The 20,233-nt window shown below is 46.4% G+C and overlaps 1 protein-coding gene across 1 annotated transcript; it reads right to left on the bottom strand.

Annotated features, from left to right (window-relative positions):
• Positions 1-298: 298 nt before the first annotated feature.
• On the bottom strand, positions 299-19,788 carry LOC147689352 (cis-aconitate decarboxylase-like). Its single transcript, XM_086942159.1, has 6 exons — positions 19,566-19,788; positions 10,500-10,554; positions 7,288-7,475; positions 5,155-5,247; positions 4,314-4,519; positions 299-2,254 (listed from the first exon to the last, which is right to left on the bottom strand). The coding sequence occupies exons 1-6, from the start codon at positions 19,584-19,586 to the stop codon at positions 1,333-1,335; spliced, it is 1,485 nt and encodes a 494-aa protein (XP_086798285.1). The 5' UTR covers positions 19,587-19,788; the 3' UTR covers positions 299-1,332.
• Positions 19,789-20,233: the final 445 nt, after the last annotated feature.

Genomic DNA, 20,233 nt, shown 5'->3' with positions numbered 1-20,233 from the left:
TGGTCAGAGTGGTGGGAAGTTACACTTCTGCTAGAGCAGTTTGAAGGTGAGAAAAGCAGACAGGCTTCACATGCCCATGTGAGTAATTCACATTTCTTTAACCCAGTTGCATGGTAAAACTGCGCCTTTGTAAACGCTTCCTGGTCTGTGGGCATTTTACCTCTTATAGCTGGAAAAATGCAAATCACAAATATTCAGTATAAGGCACACCAGAATGCATGTTGGTGCCTGTGTTGTTTGTCAGTCCCGAGTCACAGTTATGGATGTTATGCTTGTTATTTATGCAACAGATGAAATGTTCAAAGTTAATAGAAAGTTTATTCAGTTTATGCAAAAAAATCTTGCTATGGTACAAACGGATGACACAAATCAAATGTATTGCAGTTCTGATTCGCTTCTGCTCTGAGGCTGAAATTGAGCTGCCCTTGGCAGGCAAAGTCATGTGACTTGATGCTTGTCCTCTTCAATGTCACATAATTGACTTCATTGAGGCCAGCTGATAAACACAGGCTCACAGAAACCTCAGCTCCAGGGCTTCACTAAAACCTAAGTCCCAAAAATGAATTATTAAATATTGTGGCTGGGTGATGCCCGGTGCTACCAGCTAGCATGTGATTGCTGGGTGTCCCATGGTGAGGCTGTAAAGTATAACAGGTTTCACCTGGTGATGCAGCAGTCACATCACCACAGCCCATCTTAGCAGGGTCAGTTGGTTTCAAGCAGTGATGAGCACCCTCATTTGGAAATTCTTCATTTGTTCATCACTCAATTAAACAGGACTAAGAGTCTTCACATGGGTTAGGCCTTCGCTATAAATAGGACAGCATGATTTACAAAAATACAAGCTTTGGACCAGCCAATGCCCTGAGTCGAGCTACACAATAATGACAGACAATATTAACATTGAAAGTTACATTACAGAGGTCAATCACACTATTATTGAAAAATAAATATACTTAATAGAAAATACAGAAAAATAAATATAAGTAATATAAAATACTAAATTGCTTCTTAGATTAGCAGTGCACCGAATTATAAATCCTTCAGTTCAAAACGGATTAGTCGGAAGGAGTCAACTCAGAAACAGCATCAGACTGTCCCCGAATGAGAATTTACAAGGAGCCAGGGCTCTATAAGGTTCATCTGTTTGGGGGCTCTCTGAAATGGTAAATATATCTCTATGACAGTCCTGTCATAATTCACACAAGAATGTTTAACAACATATTTCACATTTCCCAGGAATCCAGAAGGAATGGACCTCACTGCTGGCATTGAAAGGGATACAGTTCAAGGCAAAGACAGCTGTTGCATATATTTCTGATTGACAGCTGCCTATTGCAGGGAGGAGGCCAGACTTGAGCTGTCTTCCAGGCGCTCTATATCTTCCACCATCTCAATGATGTCCTCAGCCTGGTCTTGGTGCAGCACATGGAGAGCATTGGAGCGGAACTTCTCACGGAGCGAGTTTTGGCTGAGGGGCTTCCTCCAGTGCCCATAGAAGGTATCACACCGCCCCGACAGGAGAGTCCCGTCCTCTAGCAGAAGAACCACCTCTCCGTACATCTTGTCAAAGTTGGCTTCATTGTCTACAGGATGCTCCAGCACCACCTTCTCCAGCAGGTTGATCAGACCAGGTCTCATGAGGTTGTCCTCAGTGAAAGAAGAGATGCCCAGTTCTCCGTCCAGGAGGGCTGTGCACGCATTGAACTGGAAGGAGTGTCGGGCCTGGTGTTCTGACTCAGGGAAGGGCCGGTTGATGTACTTAGACACTGGGACCCTCAGAAGAATTCTCTGGATGGAGGAGGGATTGAAGCAACCCATGAGATTGACGAGTCGGTTCCGTACTAACATGGCAGCGTCTGCGACCCAGTGCATGCCCAAGTGTGCAGGGAACCTCTTGAAGGCGATGTCTTGCTTCTCCAGGAGGAAACTATAGACTTCACCTGGCATTTCCAGGGGTGAGGGCTGGTAGTTACCATAGAAAGCGCTGAACCCTGAGCAGCCGGGAACATCATCCAAGATGAGGGGGTTGGCCTCCATCCCACGGGCGGCTAGAAGCGCTGCTTCCATCCCAAGACGGGTGGCATTGCCAATGTGTAGAGGCTTGGCAAGGGTTGCGGCATTGGCCATGGGTGCCCCTGCCAAGGAAGTGGCAATTGCCAGAGCATGGGCGCATTGGTCTTTATTCAAGGAAAGGAGCTTGGCTATCGCAGCAGCACTGCCCATGGTGCCAACCACAGAGGGAGGGTGGAACCTGGAAGGGGAGAGAGAAAAATCAGACATTTATGCCAAGTGAAGTAATGTGATTAATGTAAAGAGTAAAAACACGACTAGTTTATGACAGGCATGTAATGACGTATGGCAGTAACATTAGAGGTGGAATATTAAAGGAACCATCTTAGAACAAGTATCCTCTTACCCAATCTTACACATCATCAACAGAGGCCAACAGTGAGGGTCCCAGAAGGTCCCTTTGTTTGATAACGTGTTCGGGTGGTTAAATATATCGTGAGTTCATTTACTAAAGAGACCCTTTAATGATAGCTGTAATATCAGATGGTTAATAAAAATGATAAAATGAGGTGCTACTTTTTAAAGTTGTTAATTTTAGAGAGTACAGAGCTGTCTTGCTGTTCTTACAGCAGCTACAGAGCCCACTAACATGCTGCTCGTGGCCTCTTTCATTTGGCAGATTTTAAAATGAAGGAAACGTGCAATAATATAAGGCTGTTACGCGCAAGGTAATGTTTATAGCAGTCTCAGTTCTTATGCTGGGTCGAGATGTTCTTACTGTTGTTTCTGATTTGTTACTGGTAATGTGCCTGTTATCAATCAGCACACAAGGTGGGTAGGATCGATGTATATGACATATTCATTGACATTTAATTGCATGTGTATTGTGTTTGTATTTATTCGCTGTACTTTTATGGTACGGAAATATAGTGAATAAAGATATTTGACTGACTGATAAAATGAGGTATTTGCGCCATAGATGAAATGATAAGATTGACAATCAGAATGCCAAGCATGTTAGCATTGACTACTGTATTTTTTTAATTTAAATTATTATAATGTAACTCATTTTTTTATGTATTCTGCTTTTATGGTTTAATACTTCCTAAATCGAATAAAGCGTATTCTGATTCTCACTACTTTTGTTTATCCATCTTCTCAGTCAGAGGCGAAGTGGAAACATCACCCAGAAGGGGACAGGGGGTGGTTATCTATCTGTGATGTGGCATTAGAGAGGACTGTTACTAATAGCTTTCCTGTCCAGGTACGTTCAAGTGTTAACTGCTTTTAGTTGCCCTTTGCCTTCATTATGTGTCTTGCATGTGAGGTGGGCAGTTAACAGAGATTAATGCACTGTGAACAGTGGCCAATGCAGGTTAATGTGAGACATTTATTTCTAAGGAATTACAGCAATGTCAGATATGTAATATGAAATGCTAGGTATATCATGCAGTAAAGTCAGACATGTATTACCAATGATATAGTGCGGTATTGGCACATTAACACCTTCCATGCTCATGACGGAGCCGCTCCGTCATGAGCCTCGGTTGAGCTGTGCTCATGACGGAGCGGTTCCGTCATGGCGCGCTCGGCGTGCCTGCGCGGCGCAAATTCCGCGTCTGCGCTGGACGTTCCATTGAGCGGGCGGGACCATGACGGTACTGCTCCGTCATGAGCACAGCTCAACCGCGGCTCGTGATGGAGCGGCTCCGTCACGAGCATGCGAGCGCCGCTCGGCCCCCCCTCCCCCTTAGCGCTGCGCTGGAATTGCCGCCGCAGCGAAGGGGTTAAGAACATAAAATGTTTACAACTTACTAAGAGCCATTTGCAGGTGTTATTTGGTCGTCATCATACGTGCATCATGGAAATTGTCTTGGTGTCTGGGGAACATCAAATGCACCCCTTGGCAGCATTGCAGCCCTTTGTGCTCATCGCACATTCTTTCAGGGATATAAATGCCCACTGTGGTCATCCCACAGAGCTAGTGGTACCTTCTGTGGGCATTATATGTGCACTCTAATGATGCTGCTGTCCTTTGAGGGCATCATACATGCAAGTTAATTTGATTGACGTCCTCTGTGGTTATTATATATATGTCCTGGTTATTTAAACACACTCTGTGGGCATCATGCATGGACCCTCTGCATCTAAATGCCATCTGTAGACACCATGCATAACTGCTTGACATGTAAATACCATTTGGGGGCATCACACATAGCTCCTCAATTAAGCATAAACCCTCTGTTAGCATTGCACATAGCTCCTCGATACATACATCGTCTTGGTGTGCTTGACCGTACCTCTTTGGGATGTTGCTGGCCTCACTGGAGAACCTCATGAGTCTTCCTTGCACCTCGATGCCCACGTTGAATGCCAGCAGGAGGTCTGCACCGCTGGGCCTTGAACCCATAGGCAGCATCTGAGAAGTAGCCAAGAGGGCAGGCAGCAGAGCGCCCGAGGGGTGGGTGGCAGGGTGCCAGGTATCATCAAAGTCCATAGCGTGAGTCTGTGGAGAGAGGAGAGAGAGAGTTAGAGGACCATTAAATAATATTCTGAGACAGCCCTGCTGCCCAGTACTGAAGAGGGAGGATCCAAGGTCTGCCAATCAACAGAGCAACAATCCCATTGACCAATAGGAGCTCAGTACAGAAGGCGGAGGAGACATGATGTCATTCAGAAGATTGACTATTCCTCTGCCCTATAGAAACATTTTAAAGAAGGGAGATGACCTCATAATTCACAGTTGGACATTCAGATATGCTCTTGTCTGAGAGAATCCCTCTCCAAAGAGGGCAGAGGAAAGGAGGGTCTAGTATTCAGCTGACAATACACGTCATCGCCTTCTAGAATCCTTTAGAGAATAAATGGTCCATTTGCCACACAACAAGTAGGGATCCAGATCCATGTCCAATCACTGTGTCCATGGAGGGTGCATGTTCATCCTAGAATCTAACAGCTCACACCTGGAAGGTTATTTTGGCCTTGAACCATATTGATGTGAACCAGGGGTGGGGATTCGGGCAAAGTGTAAAGCTGCCTGATCTCCACCCTCACACCTCAGTCTAACAGTTGCACTGACATTACACACAGATTCATAGGTTAATCAGTTGATTGAATGTTGGCAGCTGCCCAGTGCCTTACCGCCACTCCATTGGTGAATGCAGCCAGAGTAGGGGAGAACCACAGTCCATGTCGTCCGTAAACAGAGCTCGTTGCAGAAGAGGGATACAGGTCCTGTTAGAGGAGAAAGAAAGATAACTCTTATGAGGGGACAATGCACCGACTGATACTTCCTGTGGGGTTTATCAGGAGCCACTTGGGTGTATAGACACCCCTGCATGAGTCATGCACAGGATAGTACAGGGAAACAACCTATCCCAGTGCAAGGCTTACTCCTTAAAGCCTATGGACACTATCCCGTAAGATGCACTGAGCTCTAAACTCCTCCCATCCATGGGTGGTGAGAACATTGTAAATAGCCCATCCTTCTCAACCCAACAGGGGTCTTCACCTCCCATTGTAAGGAGCAGGAAACCTTGTTAAACATAGTTAGTCAAAGACAGGTTACATGCATCTTTATCTTACAAAACCAAATACCATTGGCATATTGACCAACCTAGGCTTGTTGGGACCTCTGTTGTCTGATGGTACAAGGTTGCCTAACTATGAAGTCTAATCTGTAGAACCTCAAACACAGAAGTAATTGTGCGTAACTTTGCATGTGGTATTGCACGGTATGTAGTTGACAGCTGGTCTATCCATGGCAGTACGTTTTTGTCTGTGGATCACGCGGAGGCAGACTGAAGCATTATATGAAACTGGTGACCCATGACCAGTTAGTTGAACATGAAACACCAAACTATTTGTGTGCTACTTTGTAGACGGTATTGCCCAGGATGTAATTGACAGTACGTTTTTGTCTATAGATCAATAGCGGCAAAAACTGGTTGTGAAATTGTTGACCCATGGCCGGTTAGTTGAATTAATATCTGATTTTCTTTAATTAGTAATATCTCAAATAAATATTCAACTGAAACATCTCGTCTGCCTTTAGTTGGGTGTTGCTGCTTATATTGAAGTCTAATTTCTCCTGCATAATAGAATTTGGATACCCTGACATAGCAAACACCCACCCTGATGGTAAACAGATATGACTTAACACATGATTGAGTATTTGGTTGCATTCATTTGTGGCGTCTTTTATCTTGCACTATTTTAGGCAATGACTATATGCACATGTCTAGGAGGAATGTGCAAAAGTCCTGAACTGCCTGAAACTCTTGACATGTGGAATGCACAAACTATCTGCAAACTTGGAACAAGTAATGGTTAGACCCCTCTAGCCAATGTTTGAGGATTTCTCTACCAGAATGCCAGGGTTTCACACCAGTGTTCATGAGAAACTTTTCTGTGCTCGAGGATTGTCGTCATTGACTGCTAACGCCTCTCCGCCAAGGCTTGAGAACCGGAACAAGGATGTTCTACAAATCTGCCTGGAGAAGCTGCCTGAGACCTGCCTTGAGGGGAAGAGCTGACTGACTCCTACAGTGCAAGAGAAGATTATTAACAGAACTGGCACTTGAGAAATTGATAGACGCTGCCACAAACCTAGGAATGTTTCTGGTGAGGAGTGGCAGACGGGGAGGAGAACCCAGAAATGGGAGGAGCCAAAAGACTTGCTTCTCGATAGGGCAGTGGGCCAGAGTTTACACTGAAGAGATCACACAATGTCTCAGGACTGAAAATCCTCAATCAGAAATTGTTACATTAATTATTGTGCACCACGTTTGTCTTGCACTCTACTATTGTTTGTGCAGTATTATGTTGTGTGGCTAAGGTAAAGCACTTTTTCTCTTTGAGTAAAAACACTGGCTGGCATGAATCTAATGATTACTATTAGACGTTTCATTGAGTTTTGAATGTCAGTCCCACACCACCTCCTTGAGTAAGACTTGAAACTGTACAACTTTGCTACCAATGGGATGAAGTGCTAAAGGGGTGCACTTTGTGCCCAGTTGTTTTGTGTTCAGTTTTGCGTTCAGTAGTAGGGTTAATACTCAGTACACAAGTGATAAAAGGCTTTGACTGCTCAAATTTGAGGGACTGTCCTTGGACTCCCAAAACACTTCACACAATGCTCCATTGATTGGTCGAAGCCCAATCACACATTGTGGGATCTCAGGGAGTTGTTGGCCACCTGTGGTCGAGGGGTTCCTTCTAAAGGGATGACTGTTCCATCGAGCTTTGCCTGGTGTGTTCCAGGCCTCATCTTACCTGGCAGTATCCCAGGGCGATGTTGAACACATGCGTTGTGCTTCCCACCAGTCCAACCCCGATGCTGTCCAGGATCATGCGCTTGCTGCGGTGTCGCACCACTTGGGACAGGTGTTCCAACTGGGCTCCATGGATAAAGGAAGCAAAGCTGCTAGTGACGGCCTTCTCCAGGGGGGAGCCTTCCAGCGCTGCACAGGAAGAAGAGAGACGATAAGACCTACTGCTCACCAGGGTAGAGTAAGACAAGAAATCCAGCGGATCTGGACCAGAAAGAGAACGAGCTCAAGCGGATCTCAGTCAGCATCGCGCGGACAAGGAGACGAGACTGTACGAAGACCTACGTCAGGTTAGTAGGCACTGGAACATATAACAAACCCTAGATCACATATCATTTACCAAATTCTAGGACATAGAACATTTAACAAACCCAAGGACACAGATATTTAACAAACCCTAGGACATGGACATTTAATAAACCCTACGACACAAACATTTAGCAAAACCGACGGCATGGAACATTTAACAAACCCTACCACACGGAACCTTTAGCAAAACCGACGGCATGGAACATTTAACAAACCCTACCACATGAAACATTTAGCAAAACCTATGGCATGGAACATTTAACAAATCGTAGGACACAAATATTTAACAAACCCTACTTCACAAATCATTTATCAATCTCTAGGACATAGAACATTTAACAAACTTTAGGACACAGAACATTCAACAAACCTGTGAATACAGGATATGTAACAAACCCTACGACAAGGAACATTTAACAAACCCTAGATCTCAAATCACTTAGCAAACTCTAGGACACAGAACATTTAACAAACCCTTCGATTCGGAACATTTAATAAACCCTAGGACAGGGTACATTCAACAAACCCTAGGACAGAGAACATTCAATAAACCCTAGGACAGAGAACATTTAATAAACCCTAGGACACAGAACATTTAATAAACCCAAGGACAGAGAACGGTACACAGACAAAATATCGATTTTTAAATATCGATATACAATAATATCGAAGTTTAAATATCGATGGGACAAAATATCGAAGGTAAGTAATATCGACAGTCTTAATATCGATATTAGTATGATATCAGTAATATCGAAGTTTTAAATATCGATGTCAATAATATCGAAATAAATAACTTCGATGTTACTAATATCAATTTTTTATTAAATTTAGTGTATATTATATTGTATTTATTATGTTTTATTATTTATTTTTAATGTAATTTAATTAAATGTTGTCTTTTACTACTGTAGCGGGTTGTGGGTTTATAGGGGAAAGGGTGGGAAGTAATTTAATTATGTTAAATTAATTATTAATTAGTAGGAATTATTAATTAATTAATTGAGAATTAATTTTTAATTAATTTTAATTAATTGATTAATTGATAAATATGTTCTGTAGCGGGTTATGGGTTTATAGGGGAATAGGGTGGGAAGTAATTTAATAATAATTAATTAATTAATATATGTTTGTACATATTTTAATTAATAATTAATTGGTAATTAATTTATATTAATTAGTTAATTAATTAATATAATTTTGTACATATTTTTAATAATTAATTAGTTGGTAATTAATTAATATTAATTAGTTAATTGCATTAATTATAGTAATTTGTTTATATATAATTTTTTGTTATTCTTAATTAATTGGGAAAAATAATATTAATTATTAAATTAAATTAATTACAGCTAATGTGCTAATATATTTACTTTATTGTTATTGTTAATTAATAATTAATTGGTAATTAAATAATATTAATTAATTTTGGATAAAGGAGTATTTTTAGGGTTCAGGGTCAGTTTTCAGTTTTTGGGTAAAGGGGTATTTTTAGGGTTCAGGGTCAGTTTTCAGTTCTTGGGTAAAGGGGTATTTTTAGGGTTCAGGGTCAGTTTTCAGTTTTTGGGTAAAGGGGTATTTTTAGGGTTCAGGGTCAGTTTTCAGTTCTTGGGTAAAGGGGTATTTTTAGGGTTCAGGGTCAGTTTTCAGTTTTTGGGTAAAGGGGTATGTTTAGGGTTCAGGGTCAGTTTTCAGTTTTTGGGTAAAGGGGTATTTTTAGGGTTCAGGGTCAGTTTTCAGTTTTTGGGTAAAGGGGTATTTTTAGGGTTCAGGGTCAGTTTTCAGTTTTTGGGTAAAGGGGTATTTTTAGGGTTCAGGGTCAGTTTTCAGTTTTTGGTTAAAGGGGTATGTTTAGGGTTCAGGGTCAGTTTTCAGTTTTTGGGTAAAGGGGTATTTTTAGGGTTCAGGGTCAGTTTTGGGTTTTTGGGGTACAGGGATATTTTTAGGGTTCAGCGTCAGTTATGGGTTTTTGGGGTACAGGCGTACAGGGTAAAAACAAAAAAAAATTACATTACATCAATTTAATAACATTAAAAAAAATTTAATTACATTAAATTATTAAGTGTTTTATTTATTTTAAATGTATATGTATTAGTTTTAATTTTGTTTTAATATTTGTATTTAATATTTGTAAAATTATATGTATTTTAAAATTATTTTTACATTATTATTAATACATTTAAAAAAACGATATTTTTAATTCCGTAACAGAACATAACTGCAATGTTTAAATATGTATAGACATATTTAAACATTGCCAATTTAATAAAATAATTGTGAAAAATTCTGAGGGGGGGCATATGATTTTTCCCCCCCACTGGGGGGCGGATATTAAAAAGTTTGAAGACCACTTCCTTACATTAAAATGAGGCTTTGAGTTGATGTTACCCGTTCTAGAGACCCGGCATCTCCACTCTGCCTATTCCTTAAAGCTGCAAATGACTTTCGCTGCCACCGTGTGAGAATGTGTTTACTGAGAAGTAGCCTAAGCTTTGTTTTTTGCAGTTTTATACAGCTCGAACTCCACCCGAAGGTATCGAGGCCCTTTTATATGAGCACCAGTTACATTATTTATTTATTTATTTATTTATTTAAACTTGTAAGGCGCACAGCTACCCGCAGTGGGTTTCCCGGCGCCAAGGGACAGACTCAAGAAGAAAAGGACTAGCAGGCTGAGGATACACAACATTCAACAAACTTTTGGACGCAGATCATTAACAAACCCTCCACAGATCGTTAGCAAGGCTCCACAGAATATGTATTAAACCACAGGACCCGGCACAGTGATCTGACCCTAGGACACAGCCCCCCTCCCTGAGCCCCAGCGTGAACATGCGTGACACCTACCTTCCAGGGCCGCAGTGTGAGTCCGTCTGGACAGCGAGAGGACGGGCTTCGATTTCTGAAAGAAGAAAGTGTTTGATGTTAGAAAGGTATTTATTTGTGTTTGTGGACCCCTGAGGGTCAGGCAAGGGCGCCTCTTCCAAATGTTGAGTCTGAACTCTTTTGTGCACACATACGGATGGACACAGTGGAGCGCGCGCGCATCACTGAGCCCCATGCATAATTCCATTTGTATTTACAGCCTGAGGCAGGACCGACAGTGTCACAATAATGTCACGTTTCCTTGTCCACGCCCAACCGGAAGTCCCCTCCCACCTGAGGGCTCAGTTCACAGATCCTTTCAGGCCGCTAATACTCTGCTTCCCTGATGGATTCCACCCTTCGCTGCTCGTGAGAGGTGGCTCGAGCTGGGCGTTATGCTCTAGTGACAGACAGTGCAGCTCGTGTGCATTGCACGTCGGGTACAACGAATGTTTCCGGGGCTTCAGTGGTGGTTTTCTAAGGACGGAGGACAGGACGGAGGACGAGCTGCGCACAGCGTGGAAAGTGACCCTCGCACGGGCGTCTTCCTGGCGCTAGCGCCTGAGTGCAAGGCTTGGTCGTGAATCCAGGGGTGGCCACTGCTACCCCTGCTTGTCCTTAGCTGCCCCCTGCACCATACATGCCAACATTTCAGAAGAGCAAAGTGGGAGAATTAAAAAAAAAATCGGGAGAACGGGGCATTGAATCGGGTTAACGGCATGTATGGGCTTTGGGAGTGGCTGCTGCAGGATCGGACATTTGAAACGTAAATGCACGTGTTTTTTTAAACTTTCAGATGCACGGAGCGCAATGGCAGGCAGAGAGGGTGATGCAAGTTTTGTGCACTGGCCTGGCAGGTTGCTTGCAGTGCATGCACTCCTCCTCCCCCTCCTGTGTGGCAGCCGGGGCTGTAACAGCTTCCCCGCGCACACACAGCCGCCCCAGTACTTCACACGTCTTTAAAAGACCATTGCTTTGTTAATGACGCTTTGTTGGTTTTTCACCCCTTCGAGAGCCCCTGCATCGCCACTCTGAATATTGCAGGAAGAATTAGCACCTTACACAATACCAAACCCTGTCAGCTAAAACCCCCGAGGAATCGGGTTTTTGCTTGCAGGAATCGGGAGGCGGGAGACTAACCTTGAAATCGGTAGTCTCACGCCTGAATCGGGAGGGTTGGCATGTCTGCCCTGCACGTGCTCGCCAGCAGCTGAGAGGCGGCACAGTTTGTAAACCCGAGTTAGGGCCAGAGCTGGCAACGTCTGTACTGGGGAACCTGGTATGTATCTCCACCTTTTTGATTGGTCTTAAGGTCTGTCCAAGGTCGATGAAATAGGGATCAGCGAGTGTGGAAGGGGAAGTGGAAGAAAGCAATTCAGATACATTTTTTTGTTAGGTCCTGAATAGTGCCTCCCACCGCCACCCATTAGATTGTACAGCCCCCTCTTAGCGCCCACTGGGAAAGATCTTTGGATAAGCAAATGACTCCGCAGACACCCCCCTGCTCCGATTTACAAAGCAGCTCATGCTGGGTCCTGGTGACGTGCTTGAAAGGTGCTGCCGTAGTATAACTTGAGGGATAAAGGGAGCGCGCTGGCTGCCTCGGTTAAAGTCAGATCCCCATGACTCTCTTCCTTCTAGAAACAAGCATTGGAAATGCAATAGGTCTCGCAGTAGTAAAGTTTGAGCTATAGGTGTTATTTATTTTTTTGTTTTTTATTTATGTGTTGTTTTTTCTAAATAGCTAAATTAATAGCTTTCTTCTTTACAAAGCCAATAGTTATAATTTTTGTAAATGTGACACCTCTAGCATTTGTAAAGCAACATGTTTTGTATTAACGGGACTTATATGTGACTTATATGTATTGATATAAAAAAAATCAATGGCTTTAAAAAAAAATTAATAATTAATACGTAAATAAAATGGATTTTATTTTATATTGCCAATAGCTTAAAGTTTATTAAATATATTTAGTGAAGATGCTGTGGTTGCGCTGAGTGAGGGTGAGTGAGGGTGAGGGTGAGTGAGGGTGAGGGTGAGTGAGGGGTTGAGGGTGAGTGAGGGTGAGGGGTTGAGGGTGAGTGAGGGTGGGTGAGGGGTTGAGGGTGAGTGAGGGTGGGTGAGGGTGAGTGAGGGTGAGTAAGGGTGAGTGAGGGTGAGTGAGGGTGAGTGAGGGTGAGTGAGGGTGAGTGAGGGTGAGGGGTTGAGGGTGAGTGAGGGTGAGGGTGGGTGAGGGTGAGTGAGGGTGAGGGTGAGTGAGGGGTTGAGGGTGAGTGAGGGTGAGGGGTTGAGGGTGAGTGAGGGTGGGTGAGGGGTTGAGGGTGAGTGAGGGTGGGTGAGGGTGAGTGAGGGTGAGTAAGGGTGAGTGAGGGTGAGTGAGGGTGAGTGAGGGTGAGTGAGGGTGAAGGGTTGAGGGTGAGTGAGGGTGAGGGTGGGTGAGGGTGAGTGAGGGTGAGGGGTTGAGGGTGAGTGAGGGTGAGGGGTTGAGGGTGAGTGAGGGTGAGGGTGAGTGAGGGTGAGGGTGAGTGAGGGTGAGTGAGGGTGAGGGTGAGTGAGGGTGAGGGTGAGTGTGAGTGAGGGTGAGTGAGGGTGAGGGGTTGAGGGTGAGTGAGGGTGAGGGGTTGAGGGTGAGTGAGGGTGAGGGTGAGTGAGGGTGAGGGGTTGAGGGTGAGTGAGGGTGGGTGAGGGGTTGAGGGTGAGTGAGGGTGGGTGAGGGTGAGTGAGGGTGAGTAAGGGTGAGTGAGGGTGAGTGAGGGTGAGTGAGGGTGAGTGAGGGTGAGGGGTTGAGGGTGAGTGAGGGTGAGGGTGGGTGAGGGTGAGTGAGGGTGAGGGTGAGTGAGGGGTTGAGGGTGAGTGAGGGTGAGGGGTTGAGGGTGAGTGAGGGTGGGTGAGGGGTTGAGGGTGAGTGAGGGTGGGTGAGGGTGAGTGAGGGTGAGTAAGGGTGAGTGAGGGTGAGTGAGGGTGAGTGAGGGTGAGTGAGGGTGAGTGAGGGTGAAGGGTTGAGGGTGAGTGAGGGTGAGGGTGGGTGAGGGTGAGTGAGGGTGAGGGGTTGAGGGTGAGTGAGGGTGAGGGGTTGAGGGTGAGTGAGGGTGAGGGTGAGTGAGGGTGAGGGATTGAGGGTGAGGGGTTGAGGGTGAGTGAGGGTGAGGGTGAGTGAGGGTGAGTGAGGGTGAGGGGTTGAGGGTGAGTGAGGGTGAGGGTGAGTGAGGATGAGGTGTTGAGGGTGGGTGAGGGTGAGTGAGGGTGAGTGAGGGTGAGTGAGGGTGAGGGTGAGTGAGGGTGAGTGTGAGTGAGGGTGAGTGAGGGTGAGGGGTTGAGGGTGAGTGAGGGTGAGGGGTTGAGGGTGAGTGAGGGTGAGGGTGAGTGAGGGTGAGGGGTTGAGGGTGAGTGAGGGTGAGGGTGAGGGGTTGAGGGTGGGTGAGTGAGGGTGAGGGGTTGAGGGTGAGTGAGGATGAGTGAGAGTGATGGGTTGAGGGTGAGGGGTTGAGGGTGAGTGAGGGTGAGGGTGAGGGGTTGAGGGTGAGTGAGGGTGAGGGGTTGAGGGTGAGTGAGGGTGAGTGAGGGTGGGGGGTTGAGGGTGAGTGAGGGTGAGTGAGGGTGAGGGTGAGTGAGGGTGAGGGTGAGTGAGGGTGAGGGGTTGAGGGTGAGTGAGGGTGAGTGAGGGTGAGGGGTTGAGGGTGAGTGAGGGTGAGGGGTTGAGGGTGAGTGCGGGTGAGGGTGAGGGTGAGTGAGGGTGAGTGGTTGAGGGTGAGGGGTTGAGGGTGAGTGAGGGTGAGGGTGAGTGAGGGTGAGGGGTTGAGGGTGAGTGAGGGTGAGGGTGAGGGTGAGTGAGGGTGAGGGGTTGAGGGTGTGAGGTTTCGGGTGTGTGACGGTGTGTGAGTGTGAGTGTGTGTGAGGGTGATTGAGGGTGAGAGAGGTGTTGTTAGGCAGAGGGTGTGTGACGGTGTGTGAGCGTGAGGGTGTGTGAGGCTGAGTGTGAGTGAGTGTGAGTGAGGGGGTGTGAGGGTGATGGGGTGTGAGGGTGAGGGGGTGTGTGTGTGTGTGAGGGTGAGGGTGAGCGAGGGAGTGTGAGTGTGTGTGAGTTGTTGAGGGTGAGAGTTAGGGTGTGTGAGGGTGATGGTGTGAGGGTGATTGAGGGTGTGTGAGGGTGAGGGGATGAGGGTAAGGCTGTGTGAGGCTGAGGGGTGTTGATGGTGAGAGAGTGTGAGGGGTGTGAGTGGGTGCGGCTGTCCGGTGTAGTGAGTGTGAGCTTGTTGTGAGGGGTGTTATTTTTTGAGGGGAGTGAGGGTGTGTGAGTGTGTGTGAGTGTGAGGGGGTGTGAGTGTGTGTGAGGGTGAGTGTGGCGGGAAGAGGGCATCAGCTGGCAAACCAGAGAGCTCCCTCAGACCTTGGAGCGCCAATTGGCTCTGAAATGAAAGGCCACTTCGCCACACACACAGTGTACACACTTCCAGCTGCTGAAACGTTGTTCATCTGTGCTTTCACACTTGTAATCAAAAGCCCGGGCCAACCGCGTAATGGCCCGACCACTCACGTCTTATTCCAGGCCGAATTGTAATGCAACAAACATTGTGGGGGTTGATAGTGTGTCTTGTTCTGCAGAGAGCTTTCTGTTTTCACAAGCTAGAAAGAAACCGGGACCGAAAAAAAACTTTAAAGTATGTGCCACACAGCTGTTCAAAAACTGATACGCATGGTTTCATTCTTCTTGAACGCAGTTATCATTTGAAAAACTGTAGTTTTCTTGAAAATCCAATATTTAAAATGGGACGAGTCGCAAAATACATAGAATAAAAAAGTTAATTTTCGAAATGCATTGCTTTACACATCTGTTTTTCACACGACTTTTAACGTGCATACCCATTGATGCAATTTAGGGTTGCATGCATGTGTCTGTGTATATATTTATATATGTGTACATACATGTTTACATTCATGTTTATTTTCCTGCAAGCACACTCACACGCTTAGACAACCTTCATACATGTTAATGTATCTATCTACTACGTTGAGTATGTGAAGCCGTGTCTTGCAGGCAACGTGAACAGTCGTAGCGTGTTTGTAGACTTTATGGTAACCGATTTGTTATGTGACCTTGAAGTCGTGTGTAATATATAACAGGCATGATTCTTTTTTTTTTTTTGGTTTGTCTGCAAGAAAACGTTTATCACCTCCACGTGGTCGATGCAAAATCATGGCCCGTTGGCTTTTGAAACTTTTAATCTTGGAGGATTCGCTGGTTATAATGGCGCGGTAGCATATTTTTTTCAACACAGGCTCTCCATCCGTGAGAAAATATAATCTAAGATTTGGATCTCAGGAAAGCATATAGTGTAGCTGGAAACTACATCACGAGAAGCGGAAAGTGCCTGTTATTTAGAGCAGGCCAAAATATTGTTGTGGGACAAATTGTACATTCACTTTCTCTGGATCCGCGAGCCTCCTGTGAGCGTTCGGACTATCGCGAGCAGCTTACTGGGTGAAAATTCGCCGGTCCGAATGGACGTGCGTTATTTAATATACTGCTGTAAATTGCACACACAAAAAATAACAAGACGGCAACATCATTCTGTCTCAGGGCTATAAATAGGAGTAAGTGCACGAAGAGAACCTGCTAGGGTGGAGGGGGGGTAGGGGGGAGCAGGGTATGCATTTATCTTTGTGATTTTCCATTGCGCGAACAGGGCGCCAGAGAGCTTTACAAAACAATCAACGAACTCAAACCAATGCAATAACAAGAGAAACACCGAGCACGGCGTCAGTGTTGGCATTGCTGGGGGGTAGGGGGTAAGTGGTGATTTAAAAAAAAATGCGACACGGCGGGCAGGGGAGGGGGCGGAGCGGGGAGAGGGAACAGACGGAGGGAAGGCCAGATAAGGGGAGGGGGGAGGAGAAATGCGACACGGCGGGCAGGGGCTCAACACTTGACTGTCCCCAATTTTCAGAGTCAGAGCATGTAACAGCTTTTTTGGCTTCGAAAACAAGTTTGGGTTGACGGCCATTTGGCTTACCCATGATCGTAGGAGCAGTTAGTACTGGGGACAAAGTGTCCAACAGGAGTGGGAAGCGCACACGTGCTGGCTCCTCAAACAGAAGGTGGAATGGCATCCGAGTATCAGCAGCAGCGGTGGTGCATCTCACAAGCCCAACAAGTGAAGGGTGCTTATGTATCTGCGTCCTTACTATGGGTGGAAGGTGGGGCCCTCACCTGCAAGAAGGGAGATTCGCACAATGACGTTAAGGATCAAAGTACGAACCACTCAAACAAAGGGAGTACATGCCCCACCATGTCCAGCAGGTACATTAAATTTATGCACAACCACTGTAGAGTTCACAGGAGATGAGCAGTGCAGGGATGCCAGCCTAGAATGAGAGCAGCTAAGCACAATGTAGTGCAGTATCGCAGGCCCTGGAGCAATGATCAGACGTCTCAATTCAACAAGTTATTACCCATGCGTTGTGGATACGATGCATCCGCTACTGCGCTTGGAAAACGTGCGAACGAGTGCCAATGGCGTAGGGGCAAGGTCTAATATCTTACAGCAGCCACAATGCAGAGGGCCCAGGGCGTCAAGCTCAGAGGAAAGTGGCACTGTGCTGGTGAAATGCCCTACATGCAGTGTAACTGCTGCACCCAGCCCCCTCCGCAGTAGAGGAAACGACTCCATGGGCGTTCAGCACCAAACTTTGCCCGCCAGACTGCAGAGTTCAGGGTAGCGGAATAGTTCTCAGCGCCACAATTGCGATGGTGTCGGAGCGGCCTAGATAGCCCAGAGTGACAGGAAAAGTGCGCTTCAGGCAAGGATGCAGGCAGAGTAGCTCGGGGTATGAAAGAGGTGGATTTATAAGCGTACTTGAGGTAACCCTGATGTAGCGTGGGGCGCAGTATGCTCAGCGGGGGTTGCTTGGGCCAGACAGCGTCACTTTATGCAAGGCTTTGCCTGCTCTCGATCCCCGCAATCTGGTAGGGCACGAGCCGGCGAGCAGGTAGTGAGCGATCCGCTCCAGAGGTACCAAGCCCGGCTTGCAGGGTGAAGTAACTTACTGTGGAGGCCCGCCAGGGGCCGGTGACGTGAGGATTTCCCGGGGCCAACATTTTGGAAGTTGCGAGGTCGGGCCTCTGTCGCAGAGTTTCCTTCACCACGTGTGCACAAGGCTCTTGCTAGGAGATCCCTGCTCGTTACAGGAATGCGTACGCCAGTGTTTGGCAGGATATGTGGGCACTAGCGGAGTAGGCATATTGGCTGACAGGGAGGTTCAGACTGAAGCGTAAGTCCATTGAGGCCTATCGCCATGTGGAATCCCTGGGGCTCATGTAATAGCAGTTGCCACTCAAACCAATGCAATAACAAGAGAAACACCGAGCACGGCGTCAGTGTTGGCATTGCTGGGGGGTAGGGGGTAAGTGGTGATTTAAAAAAAAATGCGACACGGCGGGCAGGGGAGGGGGCGGAGCGGGGAGAGGGAACAGACGGAGGGAAGGCCAGATAAGGGGAGGGGGGAGGAGAAATGCGACACGGCGGGCAGGGGAGGGGGCGGAGCGGGGAGAGGGAACAGACAGGGAAGGCAGATAAGGGGAGGGGGAGGAGAAATGCGACACGGCGGGCAGGGGAGGGGGCGAGGGGGGAGGAGAAATGCGACGTGCGGATGAGGGAACTGATGTGCACGCGCTTTTAAGCTCAATGCGCATGCGCATTGAGCTTAAAAGTCACGGGCACTGCAAGGAATCGCCACGATTCCTTGCAAGTTGGATAAAGAGTGGATAAGCCCCCATAGTCTTGCTTGCTCAATGCGCATGCGCATCGACAGGCGAGACCTAAAAAGTGCCGGTACTCAAGGGGAGAAAATGAAGAAGTGCCGGTACTCAGTACCGGTGAGTACCTGCGCATTTAAAGCACTGAAAATTAATATACCTATATATAGAACCATGGGGTTGTTTGTTTATATATATATATTGTTCTTGGTTGGCAAAAGAGGCAAATTAACAATAGCATGCCGGGTAGTTGAATAAATGCTTTTATTTTATTAAAATATATTATATAAATTAAAATGAAAAAAATATTAAAGCAAGGTATTTATTATTGAGCTTAATATTTTCGTATGTTTTTAGACAATAAATGCATGTATTTATTCATTGGTAGTTGGATAAAATAACTGAAAAAAACTTTTTTTTAAACAATTGAGGTTTTATCCAGCTTGCAGACTTTTTTTTTTAAAACAACGCTTTTTATTGCATGTGTGTATGTGTTTGTATGTCGGTATGTTTGCTTGTGTGTGCGATTTGTGCACAACATACGAGAAAGCATTGGGTCTCGCTACTCTGCGAGGTGCGTAATTAACAAATAAATGTGTGTACGCGCGTGCTGTGTGTGCGTGCGAGGGAGAGGGGCGAGACCACGTGAAAGCGGGAAAGATCTGTTCGACCTGTGTTCACGTGGGTGTTGTGTGAGACAGCCTGGAAGAGAGGAAACACAAAGAGAGAAAATAGAGAGAGAATTATGAAATGGGAGAGAAAGAGAAACAGAAATAACAACAAGAGATAAGAAAGTAGGATAAGAGGAAGTGTGAGAACTGAAGGAAGGAAAGAGTGTGTATGAGTGTGCGCGCGGGAGAGAAGGTGATTGTAAAATGATTGTGGACTCACGGGAGCCTCGTTTTCAGTGCGCACCGACAGCACAGAGGCGCGCTTGAATCTCTGCCCTAAACCCGAGCGCTGAATGCCTTGTCTACTTCCGGTCATGGTCTCAGCCACCAGATCTAATTCGGACTGGTCCGCTGGGATAGAAACAAGCACTGGTCTGTGTAAACTGACGGACCCCTAGTGTTAGCGGTGGTGGGACACGAAGCAAGGCACACTCTCAGTGAAAGGGATGTGGGAACGCGCGTGCGTGAGGCAAGGAAACAACGTGCCCGCCCTCAGTTAGTTCTCAGCAATGGTAAGAAGTGCAAACGATGAAAGTGTTTTAAAGTGTTCTGGGGCACAGGAGAAACAAGCGACCACAGCCAATGAGCGATGCGAGATCACGCGGGTTGGGACAGAGCCTCACCTGGAAGGTAGACAGCAGCATCGTGCGCCTCGAAGCCTTCTTATCCCGAAAGAGCGCCCGTCACTGGTGCTGGCAGAAGGCTGCTGTCTCTGGCGCTGGAGGGTAGATGTCTCTGGTGCTGGCAGGCGGCTGCTGTCTCTGGGGCTGGAGGGTAGATGTCTCTGGTGCTGGCAGACGGCTGCTGTCTCTGCTTCTGGCAGATGTCTCTGGGTCAGCAGGAGACTGATGTCTCTGGGCCAGCAGAGGGCAGATATGCTTGGTGTCTGCCTGCCTCTTCCATGATTTATATTCACTTCAGGTGAATGGCTCTAGGGGTAGGGACATCCCCAGTGACGTCACCGGCAGGGGGCAGGGCATGGTGGGTCCACAGTCTTGAAAGAACAGGGAAATTCCTGGAGGAAATCCCGGACCAAAAACCCGTTTGTATACATGTTTTTATTTCTTTACTTATGTTGAAATCTGCTTTATGTAAACAAAGAAATGATCGGACCGTTTTACAAAGCACAAAAAATAATTAGACTTGAGTTCAATCTTCAAACATTAATCAATCTCTTATAAGATAATCCATTTTCTAAAAAAATATCAACATTGATGCAAAACTCAACAAAGGAGCTGCTTCAGGGAAACCAGTGGAATCATTTTCTAAAACCCACGGGAATACAACAGTT

This window comes from Lissotriton vulgaris, chromosome 10, assembly GCF_964263255.1.
Source record: "Lissotriton vulgaris chromosome 10, aLisVul1.2, whole genome shotgun sequence".
Taxonomy (NCBI): domain Eukaryota; kingdom Metazoa; phylum Chordata; class Amphibia; order Caudata; family Salamandridae; genus Lissotriton; species Lissotriton vulgaris.
The sequence above is the reverse complement of the archived record's forward strand: the minus strand, read 5'-3'. Positions and strand labels throughout refer to the sequence as shown.

Bases quoted from the DNA above. Each gene is read 5' to 3' on its own strand.
- LOC147689352 (XM_086942159.1), bottom strand. From the start codon at position 19,586: ATGCTGCTGTCTACCTTCCAG. The intron at 10,555-19,565 runs GTGAGGCTCTGT...TTCTTCTTTCAG, and splicing joins TGCTGCTGTCTACCTTCCAG to AAATCGAAGCCCGTCCTCTC. The intron at 2,255-4,313 runs GTACGGTCAAGC...CTCCCCTTCCAG, and splicing joins GCCAGCAACATCCCAAAGAG to GTTCCACCCTCCCTCTGTGG.